This window comes from Lycorma delicatula, chromosome 13, assembly GCF_047948215.1.
Source record: "Lycorma delicatula isolate Av1 chromosome 13, ASM4794821v1, whole genome shotgun sequence".
NCBI lineage: Eukaryota > Metazoa > Arthropoda > Insecta > Hemiptera > Fulgoridae > Lycorma > Lycorma delicatula.
The window spans coordinates 16,801,267-16,822,671 of record NC_134467.1 but is presented as its reverse complement, the minus strand read 5'-3'; the positions used below and the strand labels follow the sequence as shown (position 1 = coordinate 16,822,671).

Here is a 21,405-nt window from a genome sequence, read left to right as displayed (position 1 = left end):
AACGAATTCCTCAGACATCAAAAAATGGATAATCATAGCAGTTATGCAATAATTTATTATACTTATACAATTTTTTTTTCTGATTTAATGTTTACAATGGCTAAAAAATTATTTAGTTTTTGTTTAAAGGTATTTTTAAATGTAAATTTATTATCCATGTTGAAAAATAAGCAACGATGTATACAAGTATTTATTTTTTACTCATTAATTTCCACCCGTAATAGTTTATATAAAAAAATTTACCACTCAGAAATAAAATTATTTTAATGAGTAAATATAATTTTTTTTAAGTTTGCTAATCATTAGTGATGCAGTACGAAAAAACTTTTGATGTAGTTATTACTATTTCTTATATCAAAAAATGGATGTATTGAAAAATTGTTATAAATGGTTTAATTGTTTTTAAGAAGCCAAATTTAATTATCTTAAGTTATAATGCTACAATATATCAAAAAATTTATTTTTAATTTTGAAGGACAGCTGTTGATATGAAAATAAAAATAGATTCATTGTTATAAATTGGAAACACTAATTTGTTTGAATGAAACTTATGCAATAGAAAAGAAAGAAAGAAAATAGAATTTTCAGTACTAATACATAATCTGAAAAAATGTGGATATATTACATTTATTGGCACTACACACAGATTTGAATAGTTAAATATTTTTTGGCAACAATATAAAATGTAAACAATGTGTTAACATGATTTACTCCTGTGGTATAAACAATTAAATATAATGTAATTATAATAATAAAGAAAAAGTATACACTGGATGAATTCAACTACCATGAAATTAATAAAAACCATTATTTACTAAGAATAGATGTCATGGAAATAATAATTTTATTATTATTATTATTATTTTTTTATTATTATTATTAACATCAGACTTCTCGTAAAAAAATCTAATTACCTAAGGAAAATAATAATACAAACATACACATCAGTAAACTTAAAAATAAACAATTCATATTTTTTCATGTCTTTTTAATAAAAAAATTGCAAATAAATTGAGAGTGGAAGCTAGGTAAATACATATTGTTTGATTGTATACAATGACATTTTATGGAGCAATTAAATAATTAATATAATAATAAAAAGAAATTATTTTTATATTTTTTTTAATCAAAATCTCAAAATAAGTATGGTTTTTTAATTAAAAAAAAAAAAACTAACAAACTGTTCTTTTTAAAAATAAATATGTTGAAAAAAAATTTATATAACGTTTAGTGAATAAAATTTATAAGTAGTAATCTTATTTATGAAAAAAAAGAAAAAAAAAATTAAATTTACAAGTCTTCTTCATCAGCTAAAATTTCAAGTAAAAGTCGTTTCAGACTATCAAGACCCGTTAAAAAACCACAATCTGGACCGTGATGAATTGTTGTATTACTCGAAGAAGTACCGCGTCTTGTACTGAATGTTGTATGAGCAAAATCGATCATACGTACATCGACTTGGGGATCTTTATTACTCGATAATCCTCTAACAATTGTTGTCCTTGCAGATGATGTCGTTAAATGACGTCGTTTAGATGACAGTACATTTGTCGTTAACGACTTTGCATTAGAACTACCCAACAACGATGAATTACTCGACATCGATTCTTTTGGTAATTTATTACTACTATTACCACTACTACCTAACGAAGTCGATGATGAACATTTTTGACGTTTTAAAATTAAGCTACTTTTATGACAAGATTGAAATACGTTTTCATCATCACCGTGATCATTATCGATATCGTTACTTACATCATCATCCTCAACACAATCATCATCTTCTTCTGTTTCATTTTGATGATAATGTCGGCTACGTTTTGTTGCTTGTGATGTTAACAGATTGAATGTCGTTAATGATGACGATGATGCGTCTTCTGACGATGAACATTCTCCTAATGTTGACGATGTCGGTGATCGACCACCACCTGGATAAAGCATCCAACTATCAACGGACATCGGGCTCATATTTGGTGATGATGGAGAACTGTGAAAAAAAAATTCGACTACTTACAATTTAATAATAATAGATAAATGATTAACAATTTAATTACATACTTTTATGTAGAACAAATGTATGGATGTTCTTTCATGAACTCCTGAACCTCTTCTTAGATGGCTCTTTATATATTTTTTAAAATTTTGAGCGCTGATCAGATAAATTCATTGAGAAAAGGATATACACACATCGCCTACAAAGGAACTTGAACTTTCTTCTAAATGGAATTATTTGTCTCATTGTGACTTACCTTAAAGGAAATTATTTTTAATTTTGTGGGTATAGGTCTACACTTCTGGACGCATTACAAGGTTTAAAGATCTGCAGAGCCATTACTTCCTACTGTAGGAGGGTGTATGTGGATTAGGCTAAGGACTTTCAATCTTGTTTGTGGCTGTACAATAAACCTAATGGCTAAAATGCTGGTTAGGTAAAACCTGACCTTAAAATCCTTAAACTGCTTCTTTGTATATTACCAAAGCTTTTCTTGAATAATCATACTGTTTCTTATTAGTGAACGATGACCACAGCAGTGGATATCACCACAAATTAAAAGAATAAAAAATCATACATGAAAACATTATACGAGATGTGATAAAAAATAACAAGAATTTTTTAATTCTGCAAACTAGTCTCTTCAACTAAGTTCATCTTTTTCCCATGAGAGGTTAACACTGTCTATAAAGTACATAGATATTTCAGTCATGTTAGTTGTATAATTCAAATTTGGTAGCTGAATAATTAGGACCAATTTTATTAAGAGTGGCAGTTTACATTGTTTTAAAATGACAGATAAAGGATCTGCGTTAGATTAGTATATTAAATAATACCTGCTTCTGATTGGTCAGCAGTTGAAAAGAATAGGCTTTTATTGGTTTAAACTATGTTCATATTGAAAATATGTTTCATAATGTCCCTCATTATGATGCAGGTTCCAATGTTCCAGCTGCATTATAATACAGCTGCATTATAATACAGAAAAAAGACATTAAAATACTACACCTAAAATTTTTAAATATATTCAATTTTGGGAACTTTCTGATATTTTTATTGCAATTTTCAGGTGAAAAAAATATTTAAAGAAGTGATTTTAAAGCATAATTTTATAACCACAATATTTTGGAAGAACACAATTAAAACTAATGGAAGCTTTGTAACAACAAAAAAATATTTCATTTAATTTCACATTGTAAAAAATATGTTCATCCGAATTTATAATACACAAATAAAAGTAGTTAATTATATTTTATTATACCCAGATAATGTAGTAACATCCATAGTTTCCTCTGAAATTGGATAAAATCCACGTGCAGCAGCCTCACCGAAACCTCGTTGATGTGAATCTTGACTAATATCATCGCCAACACTTGAAGAAGCACCACGACTATCTAATAAATCATCATCTTCAGAATCTCGAGTACCTTCATCGCTGGCGACTAAATCTAATAATGAAGATGATTTTCCGCTATGTGGACTTCCCTCATATACAATTAACAGCGAACTGGAAAAAAAATAATAAATTGATTAAAATAATTTTTAAAAAATGTTTAAATATAAAAACAAAATAATGTAATTTCAGCCAAAAATGAATGATAAAAAAATTATAAAAAATAAAATTCTGAAGAAAAAATTACGATATATGTGAATTGAAATAATTAAACTATAATGATACGATGGAATCGATTTAAATTTTTATCGATCAGTTGCCATAAGGAAACAAAAGCAAGCAGAAAATTTCAGAAAATGGATAACACAGTTGCTACTTTTAATGCAATACAGCTACTCCAAAACTATACAAATAAAAGAATTTTTAAAAGTTTACTTAATTGTATTTGAAACAAGCGAATATGTATAATACGTAATACTTACTTTTAGTGTAGATAATATTTATATATATAAAGAAAGGTATCTATGTATGTATGTGCTTATTAATGTTTGATTAAACCTCAAGAACCATTGGGCCTACATTTTTTTTTTACAAGTGATTTCATTGTAACATTTAAACGGTTTAAGCATATAATTATTCAGTTCAATAATTGGGTGAGCAGTAAAGCTTAATGATAATATCATAATTTAAAGTGTTTTTTGTTTCATGTACTTAAAGAGACAAATGATGTAGAGAAAAAACAGTTGATTCAATGACAATGAGACTTTGTAAGGGTCAAGCTGGCAACAACCTTGGGAACACATTTAATAAGCTGTTTGATCATAATTAATCTAAACAAAACTTCTATTATTGATTTTAAAGAGTGAGAACATATTTTCACATACTGAATGTCAGCAATGCTTGAAACATGTACACCGGAAGAGCAACATTCAGTGATAAGATTTTTTCTATCAGAAGATGTGAAACCAGCAGAAATTTACTCAAGAATGTTGAATCATGAAAAGTGTTTAAACCACAGTAACATGTATAAGTGGGTGGAACAGTTTAATTCAGGCAGAACAAGTGTGATTGATCTCCATCACTCTAAAAGATCAATTCAAGTTTTGACTATCGTGCTGCAAAATCATATAAATGATCTTATTTGTGAAGACAAGAGAGTCAAAATTCCACAAATTCCTAGTTCGTGTATATTAGGGTTGGAATTGATGACATGCTGAATTATCACAAAACATGTTCGAGATGGGTTCAAAAACGGTTGATTCAAGCTCATAAAGACAACCAGAGAAATTATCAAGAAATTAGGTTGGGAGGTGTTGCCACATCCTCCTTACAGTCCAGATCTTGCTCTATCTGATTTTCATTTGTTCAACCTGCTCAAAGACCTTTTACGTGGTAAGAAGTTAGATGACAACGAAGCAGTCAAAAAAGCAGTACACGAATAGTTCAAACAGCAAAGTAAATACTTCTATGCTGAAGGAATCAGAAAGCTCACAGAACAGTCGGAAAAGTGTCTAAATGTTGCTGGAGACTATGTTGAAAAGTAGTGTAATTTCATTGTCATTGAATAAATCATTTATTCTCTACATCAATTCCTCTCGTTAATCATTGAAGTCCATTGTACTTTAGATTTACGACATCTTTGAAAACAATGGAAAACTAAACATAAACAGTGTTTTGTGTCCATTATCTCAATTTCTGTGTATTGTTTTACTATTTCTACGTTATTAGACAAAAAATCAAACTACTGTTTTTCTCTTCTGAATCATTAATAAAACGCTAAGCTTTTCATCATTATTTATTATGCCTTTATGTATATTCCCATCTAAATTATTTATGTCATCTTTTAGGACTTCCTCAAAAAATCAGAATGAGTTCATAAGAAACAAATAAATGGGCTGTGAGGTCATAAGTATGAATTGCGTAGATTGATATTTAGAAAATTAAATATGTTAATTTATCCTTCTGATTACATTTAAGAATGTGCAACCTCTTCAAAAAAAGGATAGTCAGTTATTCTTAAAAAAAAAATTAACAATATCCAAATTTTACCCCACCAGTTGTTGGGAACAACTCAACACAATACTTTGGATTTTGAGAAAGGGTTTTATTATGCTTTCATAGCAATCTTTAACCTTTTCAAGACTCCTGTAAACAAATAAATGGGCTGTCAGGTCATAAGTATGAATTGCGTAGATTGATATTTAGAAAATTAAATATGTTAATTTATCCTTCTGATTACATTTAAGAATGTGCAACCTCTTCAAAAAAAGGATAGTCAGTTATTCTTAAAAAAAAAATTAACAATATCCAAATTTTACCCCACCAGTTGTTGGGAACAACTCAACACAATACTTTGGATTTTGAGAAAGGGTTTTATTATGCTTTCATAGCAATCTTTAACCTTTTCAAGACTCCAATAATGCTTATGCAACTGCAAAACTGTCTGCACAGACTACAGTCGCATTGTTTTAGAAATTTATTGTTTGAGTACTATCATCGTGTTAACACGCCTAATATAATTCTTTCATCGATATATGCTGCATTACATTGGCTTTAAAAATAACTATTTGCACTATCGACAGGTTGCAGCTAACAGTTAGAAATAGAGAGAATAAAATTATGTTAGCAGTGTTCTAAAAGCCTATTAGGTTATCTTGAGATACACATGTTAATTTTTTCTTTTTTTATGGTGGATTTGTTTCACTTGAAGATATAATTGGGGTTTCATATCAATTTCTATTTGTTGTTGATTATTCTTATGAGAAACTGATGCAGTTTCGCTACCAATAAACACACTAAAACTAATCTCATTTGCACACATGTTATTACGATCATCAAAAGGATCGCTAGAGTGATACTTTCACACTCATCGCCTGACTCTTCATTTAATAAAATTTCAATTATTTAACTCATATTATATAAATTCTCTGATTTGTCCACATAACGAGAAATAATAAAACCTAGACACGAATGCGAAAAATCTGCCAAGTTTATAAACAGAGTTTTTAACGTAGTCATGCATGAATTATTTATAGTACGTTAGTCCCGAAAAAGTTAATAAGTTTCCAAACCATTTGAAAAATCTTCTCACAAATTTATTAAAAATATAATTAAAAGATTTTATTTTATAGAAGCAATGTTGATCTGCCGATGAAACAAAATTGTTTCATCTGTATCCCGTTTAACATGTACATAAATATGTGCTCGAAGTAATCTTTCCAACACATATTATATTTAACATATTTATTTAATGAACCAATTGGTTTTAATACAATTTGATGAATGAACTTAAAAGATTCCTATTTCTTAATATAAAATATTAATCAATGTCACCCCCTTTTTTAAAAAAAATTAATTTTTAACAAATTTATTCAGTAAAAATGTTATCTATTAAACATATGTTATACATAAAAAAACAAACCTTCTGTTTTTTATAAAATAATTATTCAATTTACCACATACCTTAAACATTTTATTAAAACTTTCAAGGAATCAAAATTAAAACTAACAGAATAGTGCACAAATTTCACCAAAAACCCTTTTTTTATTTTTTGAACAAATGCTCTTTTCCTACCCTTGTGAGACATAGTTTTCATAATTTATATATAATGATTTAATTTTAATAAAAGATGTCAAGGTAAAAGAATTAAATAAAGTAAAATTTTGAAATGATTTTTTTTTTTTGACTTGAGGTTTCTTGTTAAATAAGAAATTTAATTAATTATAATAAATATTAGTAATATTAATTATTTATAAAAATTCTAAATTAAATTTATTAGTAATAACAACTGCATTTGATGCTACTGTATCACAGATTGGTTATTTTTAGGATATTAAAGATTCATAAAAAAATAATTTTTTAAGCAACAACTATCTGAAGTTTTATATCCAATAATAATGAAATTAACAAAACACCAGACACTAAATAAATGCAGTAGTATTAGTGAATAAATAAATAAATAAAACAGACAGCAATTTTTAAAGTGCTCTATTTATAGTTTTTATTTATGATTTCATTTTTAAACAAAAACAGAAATTGTATTTGTAATCGAACATTATTAACCTACCAAAAAATAAATTACTGATTAAATAAAATTTTTTTTAACAGTTTCAAAAAAAGTAATATTCAGGCATTTATAAAAAAAAAAAAACAAATGTCAAGCATTATTCTTTATTTGAAGATGAAATTTAATAATAATAATATACCTGAAAAAAAATTGTTTTTTTATTTTTTGTTGTCAATATAATCTTCTTTTTTCTTTTCTTTTCCGTATTTTTTCATTTTCTCATAATACACTTATATTTCCTCTGTTGTTCTTTCTTCCTCCATCCATATTAACCTAAATTACTTCTCTAAATTTCATTCTATACAAACAGTCCACTTCTATTATCCTTGGGTTTTAAAGTTCCTTATCATTTATTTTACATATCCTGTTTGACTTTTAAATTTCAAAAGTTTCTCAAAAATTAATTTATTCAGTTTTTTTTTTTTTATTCATTCAAATTATGTGTCCCAAGGAATTTTAATCTTCTTTTTCTAATTGCGATTTCCAAATCTTCTTGGGGTATGTAATTACCTTATTTTGTTTTTATCTGTATTCTCTTTTTCTTTTTTTAACTGTAGACTCTCCTTACGATTTTCCTTCTAATTTTCAGGAAGTTTTCCAGGTCAGTCAGATTTACTGTTTCAGTTCTGTTGGTCTTAGTGAGATTGGTGTTGTCTGAATTGCGGTAAACATTCCTGAGGTCATGAGAAAGCTATAGTTAAAATTTTGTAACGATTGATTCAGTAGTTTACATGGTTACAATGTAAAATACATTGCCTTTACTGAATGTGATAATCAAATGGGTTTATCTAGTGGCAAAATTGTCATACCAAAATCAACTGTCTAATAGGCGACTTTCAAAATCGAAGGTTCTTTGATTCAAATCCAAGAAAGATAAGTTACTTTTAAACGGATTTAAATACTATACAGTGGAAACCATAGTACATTGATGATTGTGATTAAATTAACCACACATCTCAGGAATGGTTGGCTTGAGTCTATATACGACTACATCTCACTTTTATATATATATATCATCTTCAACAGATTGGACCATGGGATTGCTTATTGTTTAAAACTTGAAAAAATTGCAATGTACACATTAGAAATAAAAAAATAAAGTAAAAAAATTACCACAGTGAAGATAAATAATTAAGTACGCCACTAACAACAAAAAATCGTCGACTTCCCAAACGATCGTAAATAATACCAATTAAATAAAAAATACCCGAAGAAACAAATCCATGAGCAACCACTTAATTTTGAATTTTTTTTTTAGGAGAGCAAGCAAACACATTAGTTTAACAATATTCAATCATCTAAACCAGATTTGGTGAGATTATAATTTATATACTTATGAGTTTACCCAGGGCTGAATTAACTAATAAAAAGTAAGACAAATGTCTAGGGGCTGTAATTCAGAAGAGCCCAGCTTCAGTAAAGGGAAAAATAAAAAACATAATAAATCTAAATAAAAGTATTCTGTTTATTTTATCTTTAATAATATAGAATATTATGTTATTATTTTTAGGTAATACAAATAAATTTCCTCATAATAGTTTACAAAGTAATAAAATCAGATTAAAGCCACTGACAGGTCCAAGAGGGGGCAGCCACAGAGACGATACCACCTTTGTTGTTAACAAGGTATATTTTTAAAAAAGAAAAAGTAATCCCTTTAAAATTAAAAAAAAAAGCAAAAACAATAAAAAAATATATTTTCTTTTAAAATCAAGTAAAAATATGAGAAGGTGAACTTGTTTTTTTCTGATGCTGAAAAGGAAATTTCCCGACTACTGTTTAATTTTTGTTTGAAATTGTCCACAACTTTTATAAATGAGACTAAGGATTAAAATTTTTTTCCAAGATAAATTTTTTTTTAAAGATAATCCGGTACTAAATTTGCCAATGGAAGACAATTCACATAAAAATCATGGCAGTACACATAAAGTGTTACAATATAATCAAAAAATGTTTTAAGATTTATAAATGGATTATTAGTTAAAAATAAATAATATTGTTCTTTAAAAATCATTAAAATATCAAAAACATTTAAAAGTAAATAGATTATAAATATAACACTAATTACTTAGTGTTTAGTACTACAGCAGAAGCTTTAGAAGGGAGTATTTTAATCTGTCCAATTTGGCCACATGCAGTTTTCACCAGATGTTGATGTTTTGACATCTAAGGAATCAAAAAAAAAGAACCGGATGGAAAATTTCCCGATGTCCGAATATACATATGTGTTTGTTCAGTGTCGCATTCCATATATCTCCAGAACTAGAGGACCGATTTTGACCAAACTTGGTCAGATTACTTCTATGTATGAGGCATTGATGCCTACCATTTTCAACATAAAAGGTCAAGGGGGTGAAACTGTACAGCAAGATCATCCTCAGTATCTCGAGATTTCACCTAATGAAGGTCTTATTTTTCTTAGGCACATTTGTTAACAATTAAAAAATATTTGCAAAACTGAATTTTGAAAAATCACACCACCATCCCAAAAATGCTGTTGTAGTCGTCTGCTATGTTGTGACATTACAGGTGAGCGGTAGAATTAAATAAATGAATTATATTTCAAATGTAAAAATTTATTTGAAGTAGTTGCTAGTACCGCCACACCCAAACGAATGAAATACAGTATACAAGCGCACTTCAGTTAGAATCATTAAAAAATAAATAAACAAAAAATATTATATTTAAGTAAAATTATAAATATTTTAAGTTGTGTGTGTAAGCCGTGCATCAGAAATAAACCGCATAGTGGGAAATTCCTACAACAACTGTGTTGTCAGCTTTATTTTCTTTTTTTAATAAAATCTGTCAATAAAACAAATTATTTTAGTGTTTAACGGAACTAAACGTGAGAGCTAGTTAGTTACAATATGAATCTAATTTAAAATTACTTTCATATCGTATTAAAACAGAAGAAATATATATTAACTGAATAAAACGAACATTTTAATTGTATATTTTTAGAAAATACAAATAACATTAAGCTCTAATATAATATAAATAAATAAATATAATGTGGTTTTAATTTTTTTTTTAAAATGAAATAACAAAAAATTTGTTAAGGAAAAAAAAATTGCCACATAAATGTTATTAAATTAAAATCAAATAATTTGTTTTCAATAAGAATAATATATTGCTTATATAATTTTAACTTATCATTCATTATTGTTATTACATTAACAATATAATAAATGAACTACCAAATTCAATATTAATTTTTAAAAAAAACTTCTAACTGAAAAGTTTCATCTTTCAATTCTTTGATTATTTTCATGTTTTAATTATGCTATATAAATAGAAGATAATCTGTTTTGTGTGTGCCCTAATAACTCAAAAACGTCTTAACCAATTTCAGCGAAAATTTCATAATTTATTATTTATCCCGGAAATGTTTACATGTTATTGTTCCATAATATTTAAACAAATAATAAGTGTTTCGGGAAGACGATATTTACATAGAAAACGATCGATGTAGACGATATCTCTCAATATATTAGATGTTAAATATAGAAAATAAATTTTTGGTTATTTATTTATACGTATTTTTTTAAAATTTATATAATAGTGAGACTGGTGAGGTTTAAACCGTGTTAAACCTTTCGTGGGTCATAAGAAGAAAGAAAAAAAAATTAACAGTGAATTAATTAAATATTGTAAAATTTATTATTTTCGTAAAATAATTTGTCAAATGTAATATAGAATTTATTTAATTCATACACTTAAATTTAGTAATAACAAAGGATTGCCAGGTCCACTAGTAATAAACAAATAAAATTATTTTACAGTAGATATTTAATGTATATCCTTTTTGAATAAATCAAAATTAAAAAAAAAAAAGATTTGTCAATTTTTATGCCATTAAACATTAAAATAATAAATAAAATATTTTAATATTTCTATGATTTATTAAAAAAATAAAAATAAATAAATAAACTCGATATAAAAGTATATATTTTTTCCCATTTTTAAAAACTTTTGTCTTAGAAAGAGGCATCAAATTATACAAGATATGCTTTTGTAAAACAGATATTATGATCTTTGAAAAGTTAAATTGATGAAGAAATTAGATGAAAAATCTGAAAGAAAATGAAATGAAAATTGGTCCACGAAAAACAAGAATTTGTAGTACTGATAGTAGAAATAGTTACTAATAAAATTACAAGGTGACAAGTTATCAATAATAAATAAAAATTCAGTGATGCTGGATAAGAAAGATAAATAAATATGCTGTATGATAAAAAAAATTGAAAAGATGTAACAAAAGATTGAATAAAACATATCTCATAGGTGAATCCTGTGAGCAGGAAACTTCAAAGATGCAGGCTCAGATATGTACAGCGAATTAGTAGAGAGTACGTTGAAAACAAGATATGTGTTGAAACTGACGGCAAAAAGAGAAAAACAAAAATCCAAGTTAAAATGGAAAGAAAAGATAACATAGGATCCAATAAAAAGAGCTTGGTTAGAAAAGTAAGAAAATCTCAAATAGACATAAATGGTAGAGAAGAACTGAAGATAAAAATTTCTATCCCATATGGTACAGGGTAATGTAAAGAGCACAAAATTAAAAAAAACCTTTTTATTAATCTTTATTACTGCTTGGGACCAGACCTAATTTTATTACAGACACAGTCCCAAGGGAAAATCAGAGCATTTCTTCCACCACTTTGCATAAATAATTGACACCAACATCCTCGACACTGTGTACTATACCCGTTCATTCTGCAATACAGTCCACACGATGTTATGGAATTGACATGTCAAATTCTCTTATGCATGCCTCTCTGTGCTGCAGAAACCTGTCATATTCAAACACAGTATCCTCCCTTTTGCAATAATTGCACTCACCGGAAGGTTTCAATCTCCTTTGTGCACAGGTATACTTTGAAGTAACACCATGACCAGACAGGAACTGATCAACTCATACTCTAGTTCCCTATGTTTGCGGTATCATTCATCTCTAGAAGTCTGGGACCAGTCTATGGGGTCCATCTACCCCTCGTAGACTGATTTCATCTCGCCCGTAACCTGTGAACAAAAGAAATGCCTGTGCTTCCACCTTACTTACCCCCTGGTACATCGCCTCCCATTTGTGAAGTAATAAGTCTAGGGACCGGCCACTACATTGGCATCATTGCCTGTGATAATCCTGTAACTGAACAGAGACGACCCTGTGAACCTGATTCAGAATTACCAAGGCTCTACCCTTTTCCAGCACTAGAGATAAGGCTGGTGCTCCATACAACAACATATGACATGTGAAGAGTACAAAATTAAAAAAAAAAACTACCAGCAACTCACTGAACATTTGTTTTCGCCTTAAAAAAAGTAAAATTTAAAGAACTGAAAAACTATTTTAAATTTTAGTACATTTTTTTAAAATGTGGGTTTTAAACAAAATAAATACAGATATTCAATAAAAACATTCCCTATTTGATAAAAAAAAGCTTTTTTGCATGAAAACAATGTAAATAAAATGTTACCTTAGCATAAGATGGGCTTTCTATAATACAACAATGTATTATTAATTTTCTATACCTTTTATGCATAAATTAAAAAAAAAAATGTAAATGTAAATTTAATATCTGAATGATGTTTACAGTATTTATTTTAATGCCATAATGAATTCAATTCTAAGCATTGATGATCAGTACAAATAAAAAATTCTTCATCTATGTACACTGAAATTTTTTATTTAAAATATTTTCAGTGAAATTTAACAAACAAAAACTTTTTCTATAAAAAAATAAATTTATAAAAACATTTGGTGATGAGTAACTCTTGAACATACAATTAAAAATATACAAAGAAAGAATTAAATATAATACCTTTTTTTGAAATTATTAAACAAGTCAACAATATTTAAATTTTTCATTATCATACATAGATTCCACTCAACGATAATAATAATATTTTTTCAATATCAAGAGATTTTATTTTAAATGAATAATTGTAATTCACTGCTTTTTTTATATCAGTCTTAAAAAAAATTAGCTGCACAACAATAAAAACAAAATATGCTATTAAAAAAAAGGAGAGATTTCAAAGCAATATTGATTCACAAAGCGGTTGTGCTCTAAACAGAAAGAAAGAAAAAAAAGGAACAAAAGCAACTTTCAATCTGTCATTATTAATAATGATTAAAATATATAAGCCAATAAAAATTAACTTTGAAATTCTTTTTAACTCTATTTTATATAACAGACTTCTTTTTAACCCTCCAAAATACCCTTTAAAATGAAGTTTAACTTAAATATAAACTTATCAAGAACAGACAAATCACTTGTTAAAACAAAAAACAAACTTTTTTAAAAAATAAAAAGTTAAATGTAGTATATCAAATCTAACCTAAAAAAAAAAACTGAAAATAATCTATGAATAAAAAATTAAACTTGGTAGTACATTTACTATTACTATTATTATTTTTGATAGAGTATAGATTTAAATTAATTAAAAAGATATAATTATGTAAAATAACATCAAATATCTGTGATATGAATTACTGATAATAAAAAATTTTTAAATTATTATTTTTTTTTTAATCAGAAAATAATGTAGATACGGATAAAATTAACATATATATATATATAACTGAAAATATTAGAGCTTGCAAATAACATGATTAGAAAAAATAAATTAAAAAAGATGATGAAAATGAGAAGTATTAAAACAATGCAAAATAAAACAGTTTTAAGATAAATTATATTAAAAACAGACATCTATCGCAGAATGTATTAAACAGCAAAACAAGGCCAATGGCTATTTACGTATTAAGATATTCAAGTGTTAGGGAATTGAATTCTGGAAGGAAGCAAGTAGGATAAAAATTGCTAAGGAATACAAAGAGTAGAATACATAATTAAGAATGAAAAATAATAACAGTTATTACAGAATAGAATGGAATTGAGAAACTTTAAATATAAATTAAAAATAGAATGATGAAATAAATAAGTGTTCTTACTTAATATGATATTATATACTTAATATAATATTGGACGGAGAGGTTGAAAGAAAAATTGTACATGCAGGCAACGTTTATAATGTGTAAATGGAATTGTTAGGGATGTAGGATGTAGGAGGTATACCGAAATTAAACGACTGGCACTAGATAGGGAATCTTGGAGATCTGCATCCAGTCAAATGACTGAAGACAAAAAAAAAACTTAATATGAGACTTAAAAAAATATTTTTCTAACACTTTCAATCTTTAACCTCTTAAGTGGCTAGTTTAATATAGGTTGCCCGTTTTAAGCTAATGGCTTAGTTATCAATATTAATATAAAATATCACTTAACACGATATTTACACCACTGTAAATAGTTTATCACACACTAGATTATATCGTATGAGAAATAGAAGCCTTGTTTTACACAATAGACACTTCACTGCTAGTTTAGCTTTTTGTGCTCCATATAGAAAATGGGAGACCTCAGAAATATCTACGAGCATATTTCAAATAGGACATTTTTATTCATAAAATCCTGGATTTGAATGCTGATCAGGTTTGCCATTTTTCATACGCTAAAAATTTTCACTCAATAGTGAATTAATCATAAACTAATAACTGATCTCATTTCCTGTTTAGAGATATTATTAAAAGCCAAACTAATAGTTAACATATCTATCAGGTAAAACTGGGCCTTCCTATTCATTCCGAAAGCTAAATCTAAGTACTAATTCTGCCACTAAATTACATTTTAGAGGAAATTCAGTTAGCCATGCTGATGATAATTAACATTAAGTATGAGTTAATATATTCCTGCAATGTAATAGTTTATAAAACCTTTTAACAGATGATATTGTTTTACTACATGTACAACAGTAGATATAACATTAAGTTTTGCAAATATATTACCCCATATTCGTAAACACTTGTATCGCCGGTATAATGTTTTTATTTCTTTTATGTATAGATGTTCACAAACACCATACATCTGACATTTATTGAAAAGTTACAGATTTTTTCCTCAATATAAGTAAGTATGAGATAGTAAACATAATGATTCATATATGTGTTTGTGTAACATTGTCGATGTTTAAAAAGGTCAATTGAACAATGTACAGGTGTAAAATTTTACAATTTGCTTTAAAAATCACTGTCAGAACCATTCTTGTAACATGAAAAAGCAAATAATGAAATAACAACGTTAATAAAAGTTTACCACACAAACATTTCTGTTAGAATTATTTTAAGAATAAACACATAGAAAGCATTTAATGAAACAGAAGGAAATTTGTAGAGCAAACAGCATCAGAAGTTGGAATATCAATGGAAAACTGCCAAAACATATTCTATAATGATGATTGAAAATGCATCGTGTTTTTTAACATAATTTTCCAAAAATTTTGTTCACTTGAACCACACTGATTATAACCAGGATACTTTTTTCTCCTGATTTTGAACTGGCCGATTGTTTTTTCTCATGACTTGAAATTAACATTGAAAGAAAAACAATAAAAGGATGATGATAATACCACCAGTGTAATAATGAAGCAACTAAAAATGGTTTTAAGAATACATTTCATTTTTCAAAAAATTTTATGAATGTTGGAAAATTTGTGTAGCTATATTAAAAGAAACATATTTTGCACACAGAGTTTCTAAAATAAAATCTATTCTGGGAACATTTTGAAGCTACCTCATAAATAATTAATTCCAATAAAAAAAAAAACTTTATAATAAATCAGAACAGTTCCTGGATATGACAATAAAAAATAGAAATTCAGTAAGGCCAACTCAGATATTCCCATGACCTCTGATAGGAATAAAACTTCTTTTTATCTTGTATTTACAAAATACATATAAGAAATCATACATACAAAAATGATTGACAATATAAAAAATTACTTATACTATACCCCTACTTTTAAACTTACCTGATATAATTACATGTTAATCCCTTCTAGCCAATTAAGAGGTAAAAAAGAGAAAAAAACAACTAACAGCTAAGAAAAACCTAAAAAAAAGCACTTATATATTACAAGCCAAATAAAAATTATATCTAAAAATAAAAAATGATAATACATTTTTTAATCTAAACTAAATATAGACAGCTGAAAATAATTTAGTGGTGAAAAAATTAAATATAAGGCAACAAATTTATAGTAGTAAATTTTCATCTTAGAATAATTTAAAAAATAAAAAATTAAAACCTTTTATTTATTTATTATTGAAAATATATATAAATAAATAAAAAACAAATTGTGTATGATTCGGCTGCAGTTATTTTTTAAAAAATAAGCAGGATGTTAAAAATTAACAACAAATGAATTAAAAAACCTTTTATTATAGGTTATTGTCATCTACCATTTTGTTTTCTTTAAATCAAACATCATTCATGTTAAATAGCTGAATAACACAAAGGTCATTCAATAATTAGAGACAAATGACAACAGTAGAAAAACTATTTAATACAATAAACTGAAACTGTCTTGACGATGAAGTTTGCAACCTGATACAGAAAATATCAGCTGTTGGAAAATAATTTCCATTATTATATTATTTCTAGTGTTTATTTCAAAATGTGAGCTCCGCTTGAATCGTGGATTTTGGAAGAATAGTGTGCCGTAGTTTTAACTTACAGTGTATGTACAACCAGCCAAAATTCACTTGGATTAAATGGTATGGTAAAAAAGTATATTAACCATGCAAATTTTTAAAAGTGGATCAAACATTTAAATCAAGTAGAACAAGAATCAGTAAATTTCATCAAAGCGGAAGATAGGTGAAAGTTTTGATGAACCCTTTGCAAAAATCACATTAATGATGTTATTTGCAAGGTACATAAAAACAATTTGGTAAATTGCTAAAATCTATAGTGCAGTATTGGATCTGTCCATTCCATTAGCTGTCATAAGATGAATTACCACAAAATGTGTTCAAAGTGAGTTCTGAGATGGTCGATTCAAAATTGACAAAGACACCTGAATTCACATTTGTACATAATTTAAAAAATGGTTTTTTTAGTGGAAGATGCTTTTATACTTTGGATAATAAATCAACATTTTGAGCTGGAATCCAAATATCAGAGTATGGAATGGAAACATATAAATTTTCCAGTCAAAAAACTAAAATGTATCAGCTGGTAAAGTGATGTTAACAGTGTTTTATTACGTAAAGGTCCAATTTATTGTGATTATTTGGAAGTGCAATGTGTACAAAAAACTAAGGGTGCTATTGAGACAATCTAAAAAAACCCACAATGAGAAGAAAATGTCCTGGTACTCTGACAAAAAGTGTAATTCTTCTGCATGATAACCTTAACCACCGCTTTTTTATAACCTACTCAAAAGTTATGGTAAGAAGTATTGCTGGAAAAGTCCTTGCAGCCATCTTTTGAGACTGGAAAAGAGTACTACTGTTCATAGATTCTCCATGAACATTGTGCTATAAATGCTGTATAACGCTGTCAGTCCTCTTTAAAAAAGTGAGAGCCACCTACAGAAATAAAAGGTGCCATCAGCCAATCAAAAATGTGATTTCCTTCACATTATTTGGATTAAAAAAGTTTATCCTGATGAAGCATCAGGCCTCACTCGGGATAAACTGGATGAAATTTATAGGAAATCCCTTGTACACTCCAGATTTATCCGGCTGTGATTTTTTTTTCTTTGGCTATTGAAAGTGGCTTGGAGGACATCAAATCAAGTGCAATAACAAAGTAGAAGAGTACCTGTACAAATGGGTTGTAACATGTTCACCAACATCCACAAGCTCCCCGCAAACAGGGAAAAATGTATAAACGTTCAGGCTGACTATACAATAAAGCAATAAATATGTTTTGAATTTTTATTCTGTAATAAATGTTAAAAACAAAAGTATGGTTTATATTTGACTGTATATAAAAATATTACTTGTCAAAATTTTAACAGATTAATTTTTTTCTTTATATTGTACATACTTTCATTACCTATAAAACTTGAACTAATTTACAATTATTTATTCCTGATTATCAACAAAGAAAAATTCCATTGTTTTAACTACATCTATATGAATAAAAAAGTAAATGTTCGTTTGTTCAAAATCTTAATCTCCAAAAGTTCTTTACTGATTGCTTTGAAATTTTGACAAAACATTGCATTTGAATATGAACATTTTTATATACCTACTATTTATAAACCTAAGATGTCACACCTGTGACATATAAAAACATTTTTTCGAAAAACAGCACTATCTGTTGGATGTAAAAGCAACACATGCTATACTAAATATTTTATGATTCCATTTCAATGTTTCCGATATGTGTGTCTGCTAAAGACTAGAAAACTACTAGACCAATTTACGCGCAGAGAAAAAGGGAGAAAGGGAAAAATCAAAAAAGGTAAATGGGAAGAAGGGGAAAATTGAAAAAAGAAAAAAGGGGAAAGGAAAACAGGAAAAGGATAGGAAAGGAGAAAAATATAAGGGGAAGTTCCATAATGTTCATTTTGTTAATGTTTTATCAAATTTTCAATTGTGTTCATTTAATCTGTATATATATATACATATATAGTACTACTCAATATATATATATATATATATATAGATATATATACATACTCAAATCTAGCAATAGCGAAGCATTTTTGCTGGGTCTGCTAGATAAAAATAAATGTGGTGAATTGTTCTTCATAACATTTAAAAAAAATTATCTTAATTAAACTAATGAATGATATTTGTATTTTACATAATAATTGAATTATGTAACAAACACTAATGTACATAGCTCAACTTATTAAAATTGTTTGGCACATTAAGAATGATTATATCAAATAAAAATTTTTACATTAAGACTGCTTTCAACATTTTTACAATACTTGAAAATTTTTTCTTATTTAAAATGTGAAATGAACTGAAAGCAGGATTTGAAGATTTCTATAGAGATGAATAATTCAGGGTGCAACTACTTTAAATTATTTAAATTCAGATAAAAGTCTAACATATTTACAAAATTCAAGTTTTTCAATTTAATACTCATCGTCATGTAAAATATTTTAGTAATCTATAACCCAACAATACCTAGCACACATGATCAAAATATAACAAACCATTATAAAAGTATAGTTACGTAAGGGAGCAAATGGGAGAAATTAAAGTGAGCAACCAAACATTAATTTGGTATGCTCCTAGCACAAGTACCATTCTTCATTAGGAATTTCTTCATACTGATAACATCATCAGAAATATAGAACCTTTAATATGATACCGCTTAATATCTATAACTATCAATCACTTATAACTTTTATTTCATCAAACAAGTAAAATCATAACAGATATGTTTTATAAAGGCTGGACGAGTGCAAGCTCCTTAATATCTATATCAACTCATTCAAACGGTTGAGGAGACCTTGTAAAATTTACAAGTGGGATTAAAATTGTTAACAAAAATTTGTTAAGTATATGTGATAAAAAGTGTGTCGTATTTGAAGTCTCATGTGTACAGCTTCCAAAGGAAATAAAATTGAAAAGGGTTTTAATAAGCTTATCTGTGTTTTTTTGTACTATTTAAAAAAGTATTGGACAGTACCTTATAATTATGTAGTTTAATTATATTAAAATAAAATATTTATTTGTAAAAAAAAAAAAAAAAAAAAAAAACTTAGCCGAATTATACACACAAACTTTTTAACATCATTTCAAAAAAAAAATTTATAAATTAAAAAAAATTATTATTTTTGACGCATCAAAAATACTTTGTATATTACATTAGTAATACCTTTAGTGCCCAACCTGGCCCAGCCTTGCGGTGGACACACTCATACAGACAGACATTAGAATCCACAGAGCACTGGATGTATTTATATAATCTGTGTTGTGTGGATCTTTTGTGTTTGATTGAATTTTCGATCAACAATTGACAGAGACAATATATTGTGTTTGTTCTTGCCTGTAACAAATTCTGTTGCAACTTTGCAAAGTCATGTGGAATTTACAATAACGAATAAAAGAAAAAAAAAAAATTAATATTACTTAACCACTTAACAGCTTAAAATTTTAACAATAAAAATAATTATCAAGAAATTAACTACATTATTTCATTAAGGTAACATAATTTAATTAATAATGCGATTTCTATATGCTCCAGTTATACTGTTTGTAGTTCATAGCATCGGTTACGATCTAAATTGTTTTGTTTTACGCATTTTTACATTGTATGTTGCTCATTTTAACTATACTGTATTATGTAAAATGTCAATATCGCCGACTGTATAAGTATTCATTATATGTTCATTAAGCCCTATCAAATTTTTACCAGTATTTTCTTAAAATTTTGTTTCCTTACATAATTGGTCAATCAATGTGGTTACATTTTTCTACCTTTCTCATAAAGTTACTTCTTTTTTTAAAATGTTAACCCAAACACAACAGTTTTATCCATTGTGGATAACAGTGATTGTTCATTTTAATTCGTTATAAATGGAAGCAAACTAATGATGAAGACGGAAAAGTGGTACAGTACAAATTAAATCAATTATGGACCACCAAATCTCATTTTACCATATGGTACACAGATGTGAATTATGTAGAAATATGTTTATAACATTTGCAATCATATTGGCAATCGATCTAGCACAGAGAGAGCATCAAAATATAGGTGTGAAAATGAAACAATTTGATTGTAACCGATCCCATAACTACAAATTGTATTATACACTTTCTAACAATTTTTCATCTTGAAACAACTTCCAAGATGAAGTCACAGTTTTTTCACTATCTGAAACATTTCATATTTTTTGTAGGTATGCAATTTTTTTTTTCAAAGTAGTGTATTAAATATAAATATAAAACATATTACTTTCTATAGAAAATCATTCATTATTTATACATCTTTATGTTATTATCAGATTCATTATTATGTCTGTGACTCGCATAAAGCATCCGAGATACAATTCAGAATTGCTTTCTCTAAGAATATTGATGTTTAATTTACAGGCAATCCTGATATGGTAAAACAGAGAGAAGGTTTCCACTT

General features: G+C 27.1%; 1 protein-coding gene across 1 annotated transcript in view; it reads right to left on the bottom strand.

Moving 5' to 3' along the window:
• Positions 1–1,217: 1,217 nt before the first annotated feature.
• The window catches only part of Ip6k (Inositol hexakisphosphate kinase), a 251,687-nt gene continuing 231,499 nt past the window's right edge, over positions 1,218–21,405 (bottom strand). The window contains exons 11-12 of the mRNA XM_075381466.1: positions 3,255–3,500; positions 1,218–1,987 (exon numbers count right to left, since the gene is read on the bottom strand). Of these exons, the coding sequence (XP_075237581.1) occupies positions 1,291–1,987; positions 3,255–3,500 (943 nt within the window). The 3' untranslated portion in view covers positions 1,218–1,290. The remainder of the gene's footprint in view (positions 1,988–3,254; positions 3,501–21,405) is intronic.